Genomic DNA, 18212 nt, shown 5'->3' on the forward strand with positions numbered 1-18212 from the left:
ACCAAGTAGAATGTCCGGTTTTGATATACACGCCTATCTAAGTAGTTTCAACCATCATACATGAAACCCCTCTAAACCTGACACCCTCGGGACCAAGTAGATATACACGCCTATCTAAGTAGTCCGGTTTGATATACAGCCTATCTAAGTAGTTTCAACCATCATACATGGAAACCCCTCTAAACCTGACACCCTCGGACCAAGTAGAATGTCCACCCTCTAAACCTCCATACAGTGAAACCCTCTAAACCTGACACCCTCGGACCAAGTAGAATGGTCCGGTTTGATATACACGCCTATCTAAGTAGTTTCAACCATCATACAGTGAAAAACCTCCTAAACCTGACAACCCTCGGGACCAAGTAGAATGTCCGGTTTGATATACACGCCTATCTAAGTAGTTTCAACCATGATACAGTGAAACCCCTCTAAACCTGACACCCTCGGGACCAAGTAGAATGTCCGGTTTGATATACACGCACCATATCTGAAAACCCCTCTAACCTGACAACCCTCGGACCAAGTAAATGTTTCAACACGCCTATCCTAGTACAGTGAAACCCCTCTAAACCTGACACCCTCGGGACCAAGTAGAATGTCCGGTTTGATATACACGCCTATCTAAGTAGTTTCAACCATCATACAGTGAAACCCTCTAAACCTGACACCCTCGGGACCAAGTAGAATGTCCGGTTTGATATACACGCCTATCTAAGTAGTTTCAACCATCATACAGTGAAACCCTCTAAACCTGACACCCTCGGGACCAAGTAGAATGTCCGGTTTGATATACACGCCTATCTAAGTAGTTTCAACCATCATAAGTAGTGAAACCCCTCTAAACCTGACACCCTCGGGACCAAGTAGAATGTCCGGTTTGATATACACGCCTATCTAAGTAGTTTCAACCATCATACAGTGAAACCCTCTAAACCTGACACCCTCGGGACCAAGTAGAATGTCCGGTTTGATATACACGCCTATCTAAGTAGTTTCAACCATCATACAGTGAAACCCCTCTAAACCTGACACCCTCGGGACCAAGTAGAATGTCCGGTTTGATATACACGCCTATCTAAGTAGTTTCAACCATCATACAGTGAAACCCCTCTAAACTGACACCCTCGGGACCAAGTAGATAATTCCCGGTTTGATATAACACGCCTATCTAAGTAGTTTCAACCATCATACAGTGAAACCCCTCTAAACCTGACACCCTCGGGACCAAGTAGAATGTCCGGTTTGATATACACGCCTATCTAAGTAGTTTCAACCATCATACAGTGAAACCCCTCTAAACCTGACACCCTCGGGACCAAGTAGAATGTCCGGTTTGATATACACGCCTATCTAAGTAGTTTCAACCATCATACAGTGAAACCCCTCTAAACCTGACACCCTCGGGACCAAGTAGAATGTCCGGTTTGATATACACGCCTATCTAAGTAGTTTCAACCATCATACAGTGAAACCCCTCTAAACCTGACACCCTCGGGACCAAGTAGATGTCCGGTTCGATGATATACATACGCCTATCTAAGTAGTTCAACCATCATACAGTGAACCCCTCTAAACCTGACACCCTCGGGACCAAGTAGAATGTCCGGTTTGATATACACGCCTATCTAAGTAGTTTCAACCATCATACAGTGGACCAACCCCTCTAAACCCTGACACCCTCGGGACCAAGTAGAATGTCCGGTTTGATATACACGCTATCTAAGTAGTTTTCAACCATGATACAGTGAAACCCCTCTAAACCTGACACCCTCGGGACCAAGTAGAATGTCCGGTTTGATATACACGCCTATCTAAGTAGTTTCAACCATCATACAGTGAAACCCCTCTAAACCTGACACCCTCGGGACCAAGTAGAATGTCCGGTTTGATATACACGCCTATCTAAGTAGTTTCAACCATCATACAGTGAAACCCCTCTAAACCTGACACCCTCGGGACCAAGTAGAATGTCCGGTTTGATATACACGCCTATCTAAGTAGTTTCAACCATCATACAGTGAAACCCCTCTAAACCTGACACCCTCGGGACCAAGTAGAATGTCCGGTTTTAAGAGGTATCTGGTTTAGTTAGGTTAAGTTCTTTACTGATTTTAAAAATAGGATTTGCAACTGTTTCAGTAAACTATATACTCAGCCATACTATTTTAGTTGCATAAACTATAACCTGTTGTCTTTGGCACAAAAAACTTTAAAAAAATTTATGAACTATGTTAGGACGTTTTGACAACAAATCTAAACTTTCTAGTTAAGAAATATACATATAATATATATATACAGTCGACCTTCGATAACTCAAACTTCGATCTTCCAAAAACGTCGATCTCTCAAAGTGAAACGGTGGTCCCGGCCGAACTGCTATACAAACTAGTAATAACAGACTTTGAACACTCAAACTTCGAACATTCGAAAAACTCGATCTCTCAAAGTAATTTTTTGGTCCCACCATAAAAAATTAAAGGATATTGCACTTCCAAAACTTGAAGTTTGTGGAGTGACTGAGCCTTTTAACTGTACCGGTAATACTTTAAAGAAAAATGAATTGTCACCCAAGCCAAGCATGAGTTCCCCGAATGGTCTCGGCTATCGATGATACACGCGGTGATTACAGAATAATAGATCGCCGACTATGCGGAAGAAAATGATCCTACATGCCTACATTGGGTTGTCGGTGTTTGTACATGGCAGCGGGCCTCATTACACAAAGTACGGATAGTCTTGTAATCTTCAAAAGAACTGTTGTAATAAGAATTAACGCTGTTTGTTTTTTCTCTTAAACGAGTGAATCATGTCAAATTTGTTATTTGCTATTTAAGTGTGAATTCAAAATGATTCATTACTAGTCATTTAGTTATGATAGAAACTGATACATCAGAGATCGAGCAATCTGGGGAAGGACCCAGCAACGGCAACGGCTGTACGAATTTCGAAAACTCGAACTCCCTGAAACTTGAACTATTTCGTCGTCCCCTTCAACTTCGAGTTAACGAAGTTCGACTGTATATATATATATATATATATATATATATATATATGTAAAATGAGTAACTTTTCCTACAAACATACCCACTCTCCTGTACTTGATGTAGTACGTTGATGCGGCACGTGCGTCCACTGATTCATCGAGTTCCCACTGAATGGTGAACGATCGTTTTCCAGCCACAACCTTAGTGACACGGGGCTCTGCCAAGGCTGAAAAACACATTAATACTGTACTAACACCCGGTGTAACAGCCCAAAATATAACCCCCGCCAAACTATACCTGGGGTTAAAGTGGGCTAGCCTGTTTTATACCCCTAATTTTTTATACTATACTATATACTAAAAAAATAAAAATAAAAATAATAATAAACGCTTTAAAAGAAAAGCAACTATTGCTTTCATAAAACTAAAACTATCACAGATTAGTAAATTTAGAAGATATTTCGATATTCTCTAGCCCAAAATATATAAATTATGATGGAAAAAAACCCTCTGGACATTGAAATACAGACTATTCTGGGGTAGCCTGTTTTATACCCTGGGGTATATTCTGGGCTAGCCTGTTTTATACCCTGGTGTATATTCTGGGCTAGTCCAGTTTATATCCCGGGTATAGTTTGGCAGAGGGTATATTTGGGCTATTACACCGGTACTGGGTTTTTAAACCCTGTACTAATACCGTATTTCCTCTAATAAGCGTCTGGGCGCTTATTCATTTCAAAATGGTTACAGACCCGGCACTTATTGGAGACCGGCGCTTACTGGAGACTCAGCCTTTATTTTTTCAAACAAATTTTTAGAAATTAAAGCTAAAAACTACAAACTTGTAATTTTATATATTTTTAAACTTTAATTTCGAACTGTAACAAAACAATGAACAAATTAATATTATTTGTTCACGTAAAGTGCCTAAATTGTGCCAGGGAGTAATCAGTTTTTGGCTGTCTTACCCAGCGTTTATTGGAGGCCCGGTGTGTATATATAAACACTGTACTAATATTGTTGTATTAACATTGTACTAATACAGTTTTTACCAACACTGTACTAATAGTAACACTGTTTTATTTTAAACCAATTTTTTTCAAAATGGGGGCGTGATGAGAAATTTAATTTTTAATTTTATATTTTCAAGGACATTGGAAATAACACGCATTAAGCATCATATATGTTTAAATGTCAAAACAATTTTTTTTTAATTTACGCGGTGAGGCAATTAAAAACATGGGGGCAGGACTTTATCATTAGCACTGACAGAGATAAAATGTTTAGATTTATTTTATAATGGCCTTAATTAATTACATATTACTTCAAGGTTTTTACTTACATTTTAACACATCTGGTCAGCCTGGAGTTTGTAGTAACTAAACATTTATTTTATATTGAGTATATAAATAGATAAAACCTCGAGACCACTGAGGGCATTTGATCCTATGACTCATCGTACTTCAGGCAAGCACTCTACCACTGAGCTTTCTTTTCTTTCTCAACCTATTTCCGTGCTTATATCAAATTAAGGTTCAAGCACGCTGTCCTAGGAACACACCTCAGCTACCTGGGCTGTCCAGTCTGTCCAGGACAGTGGGTTAGTTGTTAGCTGTTAGTGAGAGAGAAGAGGGTGTAGTGGTCTTACACCTACCCATTGAGTCATTAAAACTCACTCTGGGTGGGAGCCGGTACTGGGCTGTGAACCCTGTACCTACCAGCTTGTAGTCTGATGGCTTAACCACGACACCACCAAAGCCGCTCCCACTGAGCTACACAGTTCTAAGATTGCATATTACGACATTACAAAATTTAAATCTTACGCAAGTTGTCTTCCATGGTTAGTGCCGTCATGTAATACGCCTCTCCATTTCCCTGTTTTGAAAATCCCCAAATGGCCACTTTGTAAAGAGTTTCTGGTTCCAAACCGGACAGGAAAGCTCGGGATATATTTGGTGTATCAAAAGATAGAGCAATCGTCATAGCACTGGAAAAAGGCTCTTTAAAAAACAAAACAAGAAACAACAATACAGAACATATTATGATAAAACAAATAAATTAAAATATATACGGTACATATTATTATTATTATCATAATCTATACTACAGTAATGCATCTAGAATGTTATAATGCAATACAAAATCATGCAGAAGGTATGAAAGTTTATTATCCCTGCAGGTACTCATAACGGGGGAAATAAAAATCATAATTTCTCACTGAGAAATTATCATGCATCGGTTTAACGTACACTACTATTGGACGATTTGACACCCAACAAACCAATCACCTTGTCGGTACTAAATATGACGACATCATGATTTGGCAAAGCACACACAATGACATCACGTAGTTTAAAGCGTTTGCGTTTACGTCTTTCTAGTTTCAGTGTTAAACTTGTAATAAAATGGTAGTTTAATGCAATTCATTATAGATTTTTTTTTTACCGAATATATAGAACTTTTGGGTTTTGAAAATTATCTGTGAACCGTGAATAAAATACAAAGTTAAAGCAATACCGAGAACAGTAAAGTAGTTTACGTCGTTTCTATATACATGGACGTGTAGCCGCTGTAGACTATATTGAAAATAAAAGATTTAAAAAACAAAACCCAAATACATGTAGCTGGGGTAATAAATAGAATAACAAACTCGGTACCACTTATATCAAATTTATGTCCCGAGTGAAATAATTTTCACTTGTCACAAGCTTTATTTCACTCGTGACATAAATTTGATAATAACTGGTAACTCGTTTATTATCCTCTATGTATTACTCAATCTGAATACTAATACATGTAGCTTATTTTTATTATGCTCCTTCCAGTATGACTTTTCAGTCATGAAGTCCATTAGTTATGGCAAGCACTGTAATGTTTCACCTCTTGTGAGTAAAGTCATCAAATATAATTATCCGAGTTATTAGGCTGCGTAAAATTAGTTTGGGCTATTAATTACAGCCTTTTCTGTTATAGTCCAAGCTCCAAAACACATTTTTTCAAGTATACCTGACATGGTGCAGGAATGAATGAATGAATGAATGAATGAATGTTTAACGACACCCCAGCACGAAAAATACATCGGCTATTGGGTGTCAAACTATGGTAATGCAAATAAATAAAGTGATGATCAACTTCAATATAAAAATTCAAGGTTTAAACAAAAACAGTGTAAAGAACTGTGCAAAAACACAAATATCACAGAATTTTACGGATACTGAATTTTACGCAAAACTTCGATTTTGTGCTGTATTGGCCATTCTCAAAGAAAATGTTACACCCCTGCACCACGGTGCGGTTACAGCACGCGCAGGGGACATGGTGCAGGAGGTTTCTATACAGTTTTTAATACAATGTCATCACCTGAAACTATTCAGGGTGGGGGTACTAAATTCTGACCTTGGCATGTTACTTTTTTTCACTATCATTGTTAAGGTATTAATCATTCTATTACATATTACTTACAACTTAATTCTTACTTAAATTATCAATTCCGGCAACTCCAGAATGTTTCTAAAAGAATGAATGAATGAATGTTTAATGACACCCCAGCACAAAAAATACATTGGCTATTGGGTGTCAAACTATGGTAAATGCAAACAAATGATCTAGAATGTGTCTTGTCATTCTGGTGTTTGTTTGTAGTGGCTCAAAACGTGAAACAATAAAGCCAAACTAGAATCAGTGACTTTAAACCTGTCCATAATGGTCACCTAAATGATACACACACAGTATCAGTACAATGAGACCAGTGGTATGAATGAATAACAAAATATTCAGTGGCGGATCCAGAAAATCCATTTAGGGGGTGGCCCCATTGATATGAGGCGAATCGCCAAGGGAACTTTGGTGGAGGTTTAGAAGAGGATCGTAAAAAAAATAAAAATAAAAATATATAATAAAATATATAAATGTCGCAAATTTAGGGGGGCCCCCCTTAGATCCGCCTCTGATATTAGTGTGTCTGTGAATGTATTTTACAGTAACAGTGGAAATATAAATGTGTGGTAACCTAATACGGTAATATAAACGTAATAAGTGTGTGTAAACTATAGGTTGCCAGGGCCCAGTTTCACAAATATTGTAAGCTTAGTTTTGCACGTAAACATAAATCTACGACTAAACCACGATTTTTATAACTATTATAGTACAACAAATATAGTTTAAAAATACACACATTTCATTTTCTTTTGAACTTAAAATGCTCCATTTTCGGCAATGATGTAAATTTCTTCATGAAATAGATGCTGAACACTTGTACAATGTAAGTGTATGCTCGGTATAACTGCTAGTCACAGATGTAAACTTACAATGTTTTGTGAAATAGGCCCCTGGACTGTATTTTGTGGTAACCTGTACATGGGTTACCAGATACATTGCTTATTTCAGTGCCTGCAGAATAAAATCTATTTTTTTAGCAGGTACTCTAGAAGCAAGTGATCAATATAAGTAAGTGGCTTTAAAAGCAGGTGGCCTTTATAAGCAGATGTTCTTTGATTCATTGAAAAGATATTTTATTGCATATAATATATACAAAAAGGATTGGGCACAAGTTATCCAACTTACAAGGTCCTCTCCAAAAGTTCTTTATATGCAGGTGGTCTTTATAAACAGATGGCTTTTATAACCCTATGACTTTTATAAAAAGGTGGTCTTACATAGAGATAAAATACATACATGTGGGTGCCAAAAATATTTGACTTTGTAGACAGGTGTTGGCTATACAATCTGCCCTTTATTTCAGATTCCAAAAGTTTGTTTTGTTTAACGACACCACTAGAGCACATTGATTAATTAATCATCGGCTATTGGATGTCAAACATTTGGTAATTCTGACTCGTAGTCATCGGAGGAAACGTGCTATATTGGAACGAGAAACCTCCCAGTCAGTTGAATGGATCCACTCAGGTGGTTTAATACAATACAAAACAATACAAAACAATACAAAACAAAACAAAACAATACAAAACAAAACAATACAAAACAATACAAAACAAAACAAACAATACAATACAATACAATACAATACAATACAATACAATACAATACAATACAATCCTGCGACAAAAGCACCTCAAGTGAGCACCAACTGACTGAACTAAATCCTGCCCCAACAGATTCCACTGATAGAGATTTGGACTGAAAGACACTTACGTTTTTTGTATCCTATCTGGTAGCCAAGTAAATCACCATTCTTGTTTTCTGGTTCTTTCCACTCCAGCAGGAAATATCTCGATCCTCGGGATTGGATGAACAAATACTGCACTTTTCCAGGAACTGAAAACAATAAACAAATTAATAGATAATTATTTTTTTGTCAATATAATTTCACAAATCTTTTCATTCTGTAATAAAAAAAAACTTTAGCAGTCATAAAAAAAAGAGTAAGATTTGTCTCTATACAACTGGTACATGAAAGGCCGTGGTATGTGCTATGCTGTCTATGGGATGGTGCATATAAAAGATCCCTTGCTGCTAATCGAAAAGAGTAGCCCATGAAGTGGCAACAGCTGGTTTCCTCCTTCAATATCTGTGTGGTCCTTAAACCATATGTCCGACACCATATAACTGTAAATAAAATGTGTTGAGTCGTCGTTAAATAAAACATTTCCTTCTTCTATACATTTCTAATTTTATTGTGATCAAAACTAAAATAATACTGTTTAGTGGGGGAAACTGTGCCAATGAATATTCAATATAATATTGAGACTACAATAAATAGAAATATATGCACAAGAACCATTTCTTTCTTATACCTAACAATCTACTGTCAACTTTTTGCTTAATACAGACCATCTACCTGTCTCTTTGGCAATAAAATTTTTGTGATTTGTAAATATGACCCTATTCCATGGCCCATGTTTCCTTTCCTTGAAACAAGTATGAAGAAATCTAGTGCCAGTTCTCACCTCCTTCTGGCGTGGTGAAGTTGATGACGGGGCTGTGGTTGGAGATGAAGTAGCTGTTGATAACGGCGACGTCCATGGAGATGTTCGTGTACGGAGGCAGGTCGTGCAGTGTGTGTTTCACTTTCTTTGGCTTGGCTCGATTTGGAGGAATCCGAATACCTTTCTTACTGTCCGGGTCCTCGGTCTTCCAATATGTTAGCTGTGAAATATTACATATATTACATAGACCTGTGTTATCTTTAAACAGTTTTATATTCTGTAACCTACCCACAATTTCCATGTCATAAACCAATGTGATATTTACCAGTATTAACCTGCTTAAATTGAAATATTACATATATATTACATGTACCGGTATCTTTAAACAGTTTTTTATCCATTAACTTACCCACAATATCCATGTCATAAACCAATGTGATATTTACCATTATTAATGCAATTTTAATTTTTATAGCCAGTCATTAATTAATCAATGTGGTGTACTTAAACAAAACAAATATCTTCTTTTCTCCTATGCATATATAGAGGATTCATCACAAGTATTTTTTAATATAAAAAATATCAACCGAGTCTATGTTAATCGGTATTTGTTGAGGCTCTGCCGAGACAAATACCGATTAACTAGACGAGGTTGAAATTTTCATTTTAAAAAACACGAGTAGCGAATTCTATTTATCCTATAACACTTCTAAAATAACATTCTAATTACTTTTTTCAGTAAATCACAGTACTAAAGAAAGAAGAAATGTTTTATTTAACGACGCACTCAACACATTTTTATTTACGGTTATATGGCGTCAGACATATGGTTAAGGACCACACAGATTTTGAGAGGAAACCCACTGTCGCCACTATATGGGCTACTCTTCCGATTAGCAGCAAGGGATCTTTTATTTGCACTTCCCACAGGCAGGATAGCACAAACCATGGCCTTTGTTGAACCAGTTATGGATCACTGGTCGGTGCAAGTGGTTTACACCTACCCATTGAGCCTTGCGGAGCACTCACTTAGGGTTTGGAGTCGGTATCTGGATTAAAAATCCCATGCCTCGATTGGGATCCGAACCCAGTACCTACCAGCCTGTAGATCGATGGCCTACCACGACGCCACCGAGGCCGGTCACAGTACTAAAGTCGCCGCCATCGATAATATGACGTCATCACGATTAGCACACATTAGTTTGACGTCACGCATTTTAAACAAATCTTTCAAAACGTTACACTCAGGTACACGGGTCTTGTTGGCTTGTAAGCAAATGACCCATCCACAGCAACAAATTACCTAGAAACCTTGCAGATTTGCATACCATTATTAACCGGGTTAATAAAGTAAATTATCACATTGGTTTATCACATGGATATCATGGGTAAGTTATAGGATAAATAAGTATATTATTATTTTGTGGGTAGCGGAGATGACCACATGCTCAATATACATTTAAAAAACCCTGTTTATTTATAGTTATATCAATAAAAACATTGTTTGTTCTGGGCATAAATGTAATAATCCATTTTAAAATGAAGTGAAACATAATTCTTATTGTGTAATGTTTGTTTGGGCTTATAGGTTCTACGTCCTTGCAACATTTATAAACACATTAAAAGTAGTAATTGTAATCAGGTCTTGGGCGAGAACCCTGGATATACTCCGTATGACGTAAGCAAACAATACTTGATACTTTCTAACCTTACAATTATATTTTTAAAAATAATCTTAAGAGCAAAAGACTGCTATATTAATACGAGAAAATATTGTTTGTTTGAGGCATACATGTAAAAGCCATTTAAGTCTAAAAATGTACAAGAAGCACAAGGCAAAAGCGACTCAAAATGCGATATGCTTTCTGATAATTACTTTCCATCTTAAACTGTTACCCAACTATAGAATTTATATTAGTACTTGTGTGTTTAAGAACTGCATCAATTTCTAGCCTTTGCTTCAAGATTAAAGGGACATTCCTGAGTTTGCTGCATTGTATTTCCAACTAATAAAATATTTCTTGTTCTATTCCCAGTGTTGGTGAGACTTATAAAGGAAAAATATTGTAAGGTGATGATTCAGGGCTCCCCAACCCTGACATGACCTATTTTCTGGGGATAATAAAGAACTTGAAAAAAAAAAAAAAAAAAAAAAAAAATAAAAAAAAAAATATATATATATATATATATATATATATATATATATTTCTACGATTAAACTTACATATTAAATATAGTTTCTTGCTTAGAATATTAGTGTCTGTATATTCAATGTGTTTCTGGTCGTCTTAATAGTTGTAAGAATCCCAAACTAGAGTTTGTCTTCAAATATTTTCGTACATATGAAAAAACTATATTTTAGGAAATAAAATTAAATTTAACCTAGTACAAATATTAGAACAATCAGAAACATGTTTAATATACAGCCACTAATATTTTATGCAGAAAAATATATTTGATATGTAATTACAATCGTTAAAAAGTCTTAAAAATTGCAGCAAACTCAGGAATGTCCCTTTAATATATGAGAACCAAAGATTGCTTCCCACTTCAAACTTTCACAAGCAAAAGCTGCTTCCCATTCCACAAAATGAATTTCAAGCCTTGATTAAAAGCAATAATAAACTTTTTTTTAATTAAGTGAAACATATATCATAATATAAAATATAATCATTAAACAAACATGAGGGACGGGACGTAGTGCAGTGGTGAAGCGCTCACTTGATGCACAGTTGGTCTAGGATCGATCCCCGTCGGTGGGCCCATTGGGCTATTTCTCATTCCAGCCAATGCACCATGACTGGTATATCAAAGGCCGTACTATGTGCTATTCTCTCTGTGGAATGATGCATAAAAAAAAATCCCCTGCTACTAATGTAGTGGGTTTCCTCTCTAAAACTATATGTCGAAATTACCAAATGTTTGACATCCAATAGCCGATGATTAATAAATCAATGTGCTCTAGTGGTGCCGTTAAACAAATGAGTTTAACTTTAACTTTAACAAACATTCCTTTCCTTTGCTGTCCACTGCAGTTAAGTAGATAAGACAGGGATATAAAGGAAATATTTTATTTAACGATGCACTCAACACATTTTATTTACGGTTATATGGTGTCAGACATATGGCTAAGGACCACACAGATATTGAGAGAGGAAACCCGCTGTAGCCACTTCATGGACTAATCTTTTTCGATTAGCAACAAGGAATCTTTTATATACATCATACCACAGACAGGATAACACATACCACGGCCTTTGATATATGAGTCGTGGTGCACTGGCTGGAATGAGAAATAGCCCAATGGGCCCACCAATGGTGATCGATCCCAGAACGACCGCTCATCATGTGAACGCTTTACCACTGGGCTACGTCCCGTCCCTGGGATATGAAGGAGACATTAACCTGGTATCCCTTAAAGGCTCCTCTGATGACGGCAAGACTCGAGTTGACACGATCCCATTGCACGCGGACTGAAGTGTTCGTCACGGGGTAACTCGGGTCAAGCTCAAAGTTTTCTGGTATGGCTAGTGGCACTGGAATGAGATTTATGTATTAATTATAGAACTCTTTTGATGCCACACACTGGGCAACAGCCTTGTGTTTAAAACTAATGTCAGTGCTATGTGGCGGTACAAGACATTCACTAGACTGGTTTTGGTACTTAATGTTAACTGGCTGCTCATGACAAAACCTATGTTCTGTACTACAAAGTCCAAAGCAAATTTGGTGACCCTACAGAGAAACATGGGCCACCTCATGATACTGTTTATCCCCTTCCCTGCTCCTAATTTGTTTTTCAAAACAGAAACCCAGAGAATAATCTACATTTAATCACTACAGTCTGTCTGTCTGTCTGTCTGTCTGTCTCTGCCTGTCTGCCTGTCTGTCTGTCTGTCTCTCTCTCTCTCTCTCTCTCACCATGGCTTAATATCTGTTCTGGATAGACAGCTGAGGTGTGTGCCATCTCTGGCTCTCCCCCCCCCCCCCCCCCCCCTCTCTCTCTCTCTCTCTCTCTCTCTCTCTCTCTCTCTCTCTCTCTCTCTCTCTCTCTCTCTGTCTCTCTCTCTCTCTCTCTCTTTCTCTCTCTCTCTCTCACCTACCATGGCTTATGATCTGTCCTGGATAGACAGCTGAGGTGTGTGCCCAGGACGGCATGTTTAGACCGTAAATCAGATATAATTTATAATAACTATTTGTTCTCTCTGATCGAGTGTCACACTGACTATGACAAGATACCAACTGATAAAAACAAATGTTCTGGGGTGACTTTATAATTCCTTTCCTTTCCACATTTTTTTTTTCCATTTTCACTATGAAATGCAACATATACCTGCTTCTCCAGAGTAACCCTGGATAATTCATGGACATCGAGGAGTCTTTAACATTCCTTTCCTTTTAATAGTTCACTACGAAATACAACATACATTCTATTTATTTCACAATGCTCTGACACCCGACCTCTATTCATGGCAGGCCTCTATTTTTACATGCAGAATTTCCTAACATAGCATTGTTGTGAGGTCATCTTCTAATATAGGCGTCAAAACCTTTTTTGTACACATGGAAATATCTTTCCTTTGGCCTACTGAGAAATGAAAAGATCCTTCTTGTTTTCTGTTGTTCTCGCCAAGGTGGTTATAGGCCTAAGCTTTTGATGTCATTTAAAGAAAGTGATGAATATAACATTGTCATTAACCTGACAAAGCAACAAGAGCAGAAACAGGCCTTTATGCAAGACAGGCCTCTGTGTTTTTTCGCAATGCTCTGAGACCCAATCTCTAATCAAGGCAGGCCGTATATATTCAAGTATTTACGGTACCTGCTTCTCCTGAGTAACCCTTGGTGATTCGTGGGGCTTTGAGAGACGGTCCCAGGGTGTTGCCAGAGGACACCATGATGCTGTATGGTCGGAAGACGGTGCTCACGGGGATCTCAATGCGCGTCATGTTGTAGCTGTTGATGATGTGACTCGTGTACGTCTTCGTCCCATCCTCCTTGATGGTGATGTTGTAGTAGAAGCCCTCGCCATTGTGCTCACTCCTGGGAATGGCCTGAAATGTAAAAAATCATGAAGATAAAATTTCATATGTTTTATACATGGCTGTGGCAAGCTTACATGGTTTGCTTCCATATATACAGCGAAACCGGTCTAAATCGGATCAGGTTGGGGACCTAATATTTATTCGATTTAACCAGCCTCAGTGGTGTGTCATGGTTAAGCCATCGGACATAAGGCTGGTAGGTACTGGGTTCACAGCCCAGTACCAGCTCCCACCAAGAGCGAATTTTAAAGACTCAATGGATAGGTAATGTAAGCCCACTACACTCTCTTCTTTCTCACTAACCACTAACAACTAACCCATTGTCCTGGACAGACAGCCCAGATAGCTGAGGTGTGTGCCCAGGACAGTGTGATTGAACCTTAATTGGATATAAGCACAAAAATAAGTTGAAATGAAAATATTCTACTTAGACAAGATCCGGTTTTTAGATAAAATTTGAAACCATGAAACTTGACCGGTTTTGACAGGTTTCCGGTTTGTACAGGGTCCACTTTAGACAGGTTTCACTGTATATATATGTACGTAATGCATTTTTATTTATTTCCAGCTAAGATCATCTTTCTTTGACTGTATGGTTAATAATGTTAAAAACTTTGTTTTGTTTAATGACACCACTAGAACACATTGATGTCATCGGCTATTGGATGTCAAACATATGGTCATTTTGACACAGTCATAGAGTGGAAACCTGCTACATTTTTTTCCATTAATAGCAAGGGATCTTTTATATGCACCATCCCACAGACAGGATGGAACAAGAAATGGATGATAATATTACCATGCATGTGATTTTTTGGGGGAACGACCATATTGGACTTCTTTCTTAAGCATCTGCAGAAGAAAACACATGAGCGTCTGTAGACAGAGCCAATTACTATTAAAAACAACTACTTCAATTTATATCCGGAATCAAGAGTATATGGCGACTGGTCTTCTCGGTGGTGTAGTGGTTAAGCCATTAGACTTAAGGCTGGTAGGTACTGGGTTCGCATTCCGGTACTAGCTCCCATCCAGATTGAGGTTAATTACTCAATGTGTAGGAATGAATTAATGGATATTTAAATGTTTCCATGTCAGATTTCGACTGTTAATTATTTTACAGATGTTTTTTTCTTTAAGAATCATACTTACAGCCCATTCAAGGACAAGGAAACCAGTTTTGTTTGCAATTTTCCGTATTCTGCGAGGATTTCTAAATGGCCTTGACATTGGTGTGCGACATTTGCCTTGAGATGGGGCACTGTACTTGCCCCTCCCAAGTTTACTGACAGCTGCCACTCTGAAGGTGTATTCTGTCCAGGGAGCCAATCGCATTGCAGCCTGCTTCCTGTGGTGTGGGGCCTCGGCAGCCAACACCCAATGGCCTGGCCTGTGATGGGTGCTGTACTGAACCGAGAAGTTTTTAACTGGAGAGAAGTTCTCCAGTGACTTGTCAAACTTCCAGCCAATGTCGGCTCTTCCAGGTGTGCAGTGAATAATCTGAATGTCATATGGAGCATCCGGAGGACCTAGCAATACAAAGAACAAATCTAGGTATGTAAGTCATGGAATTAGAGAGGGAGATATTAGGAGTGACTGAAGGAGGGAGGAAAACATAAGGGAGAAGACGAAGAGAGGGAGGAAGATTAGAGAAAAGTGGTGGAACTGTGGGTTGATGGAGGGATTTTGTGGGTTGGTAGGTTTTGGATGGGGGATAATGGATGGATGGATGGATGGATGGTTTTATAGGTGGGTGGGTGGGTGGATGATTGGATGGATGGATGGATGGATGGGTGGGTGGGTGGGTGGGTGGGAGGGTGGATGGATGGATAGATGGATGGATGGATGGGTTTGATAGTTGGGTGGGTGGGTTTATGGATGGATGACTGGGTTTTGGGTGGATGGATGGATATTACAATGTAGGTGGGTAGGTGCGTGTGTGGGCTTGGTTGGTGAGTGGGTTTTGGATAGGTGAATAATGAATGGATGGATGGATGGAGGGTTGGAGGAAAGAAGAGGGATGGATGGATGGATGGATGGATGGATGGATGGATGGATGGATGGATGGATGGATGGATGGATGGATAGATAGATAGATAGATAGATAGATAGATAGATAGATAGATGGATTTATAAATGGATGAATGGAAAGACCAATCGAAAGATGGATACTGAATGGATGGGTGGGTGGATAGATGGATGGATGGATGGTTGGATGGGTCGGTGGGTGGATGTGTTTGGAATTGGGTGGATGGATGGATGGGTGGATGGGTGGATCGATGGATTTGGGTGGGTGGATGGGTGGATGGATGGATGGATGGATGGATGGATGGGTGGATGAATGGATGGATGGATTTGGGTGGGTGGATGGATGGATGGATGGATGGGTGGATGGATGGATGGATGGGTGGATGGATGGATTTGGGTGGATGGATGGATGGATGGATGGATGGATGGGTGGATGGATGGATGGATGGATTTGGGTGGGTGGATGGGTGGATGGATGGATGGATGGATGGGGGATGGATGAAGAAATGTGGTAGAGGAACAAAAAGAGGAAGGAATGTCAGGAACAGTTCATCAATGAAGCAGGGTGGACTGGCAGAGAATTATTATAATCCAAAATGATCAAACCACTCTTAATTGGCTGAGACCTTTCAAGGATCACCATGTAGAGGTGGAAGCAATTTTGTTTTCATTCACAATATAGCCATAATATTTTATGTGATATCATATACCTTTAAATATTCTATCCAAATAGCTGTGTCTGTCCATCATCTGTTCATTCATACATCTGTCCATCCACCCATTCATTCATCTGTCCATCCACCCAAACATCAACCGACTAAAAAACTCACTTGTAATATTTTCTGTGTAAAATGAAAAGTAAAATACCTTTTACTTTTAATTGTGCTGTTGCTTTTGCTGAGTCAATGGAGGATGTAGCAACACATGTATACATTCCTCGGTCACCAACAACCACATCATGCAGAACCAGTGCATCATGGGTAATGGCAAGTCTTCCTCTGTACACGTCACTCTCAGTTTCAATGGTCTCATTGTTCTTCAACCAAGTTATGATGAGATTGGCTTGTTCTCGGTAGTCAGTAACAGCCTCGCAGTGAAAACTAACGTCATCACCACTGGTGACAAATTTGTTAACAGGTGGAACAATTATCCTTGTCATTTCTAAAAAAAAAAAAAATCCTAGTCATTAAAAGATATAGAACAACTATCAAAAAAAGAACAAGTATCCTTATCATTTCTAGAAAGAGAACAATTATCCTTGTCATATAAAAAAACCCATCCTTATCATTTGTAAACAAAATATTTTTTTAATTTTTTGTCATTTCTACAAAAATACATGTATTGAATAATTATCCTTGTCATTAAAAATGAAAGAATTATCCTTGACATTAAAAGATAACAATAATTTTTATTATTTCTAAACAAAAATGGAACAATTATCCTTGTCATTAAAAATATAACAATGATACTTGTCATTTCTACAAATATAAGAATTATCCTTGTTATTAGTAAGAGAGAGAGAGAGAGAGAGAGAGAGAGAGAGAGAGAGAGAGAGAGAGAGAGAGAGAGAGAGAGAGAGAGAGAGAGAGAGAGAGAGAGAGAGAGAGAGAGAGAGAGAGCATTTACTCTTGTCATTTTTAAAAACAAATTGTTAACTGTTAAAAAATATTAATAATTATCCTTGTGAATTTTATAATTTCTAAGAATAGAACAATTATCCTTGTCATTTGTGAAAAAAAGGATACCTGTAATTATTCTTGCCATTTTTTAAAACAGAAATTATTCTTGTCATTTCTAAATATAGACGGTAAAACATTATGGTAGCCTTGAAGTTAAAACAACTGTTGCAACTGATTATTACCTCCATAATCTGTTAACTATTTTAAAAATAAAACTAATATATCTTTTTCATCAAATACAGTAGAATCTCGTTGGGTCAAACTCGGAAGGGTCGAATACACCGCAACACTCGAACCAAGAATGAAGTCCCGAGCTACACTTACACAATCTTGACCGAATGGTTAGGTCGAACTACCTGATGGTTTGAACACTTTCTCAAGCACTGACAGGGTTCGAGCCAACGGGATTCAACTGCACATGGAAGTCCTTTTAGCTTTTCCCTATTTATCGAATACTTCAAATATCAAACAAAACAAAATATCACACTTACCCTGAATGACCACACTGACTTGCCTTTCATCTTTTCCAAACTTGTTGCTGACAACACATGAGTAAGATCCACCATCTACAATTCCTACATCCTGAAAGATT

General features: G+C 38.1%; 1 protein-coding gene across 1 annotated transcript in view; it reads right to left on the reverse strand.

Annotated features, from left to right (window-relative positions):
• LOC121368771 (neuroglian-like) overlaps positions 1–18212 on the reverse strand; it is an 88578-nt gene that overhangs the window by 10505 nt on the left and 59861 nt on the right. Inside the window, exons 11-19 of the mRNA XM_041493519.1 lie at positions 18112–18202; positions 16809–17102; positions 15066–15442; positions 13691–13922; positions 12274–12404; positions 8890–9088; positions 8135–8257; positions 4807–4983; positions 3085–3210 (exon numbers count right to left, since the gene is read on the reverse strand). Of these exons, the coding sequence (XP_041349453.1) occupies positions 3085–3210; positions 4807–4983; positions 8135–8257; positions 8890–9088; positions 12274–12404; positions 13691–13922; positions 15066–15442; positions 16809–17102; positions 18112–18202 (1750 nt within the window). The remainder of the gene's footprint in view (positions 1–3084; positions 3211–4806; positions 4984–8134; positions 8258–8889; positions 9089–12273; positions 12405–13690; positions 13923–15065; positions 15443–16808; positions 17103–18111; positions 18203–18212) is intronic.

Source organism: Gigantopelta aegis, chromosome 3, assembly GCF_016097555.1.
Source record: "Gigantopelta aegis isolate Gae_Host chromosome 3, Gae_host_genome, whole genome shotgun sequence".
In the NCBI taxonomy this organism is placed as follows: Eukaryota; Metazoa; Mollusca; class Gastropoda; order Neomphalida; family Peltospiridae; genus Gigantopelta; species Gigantopelta aegis.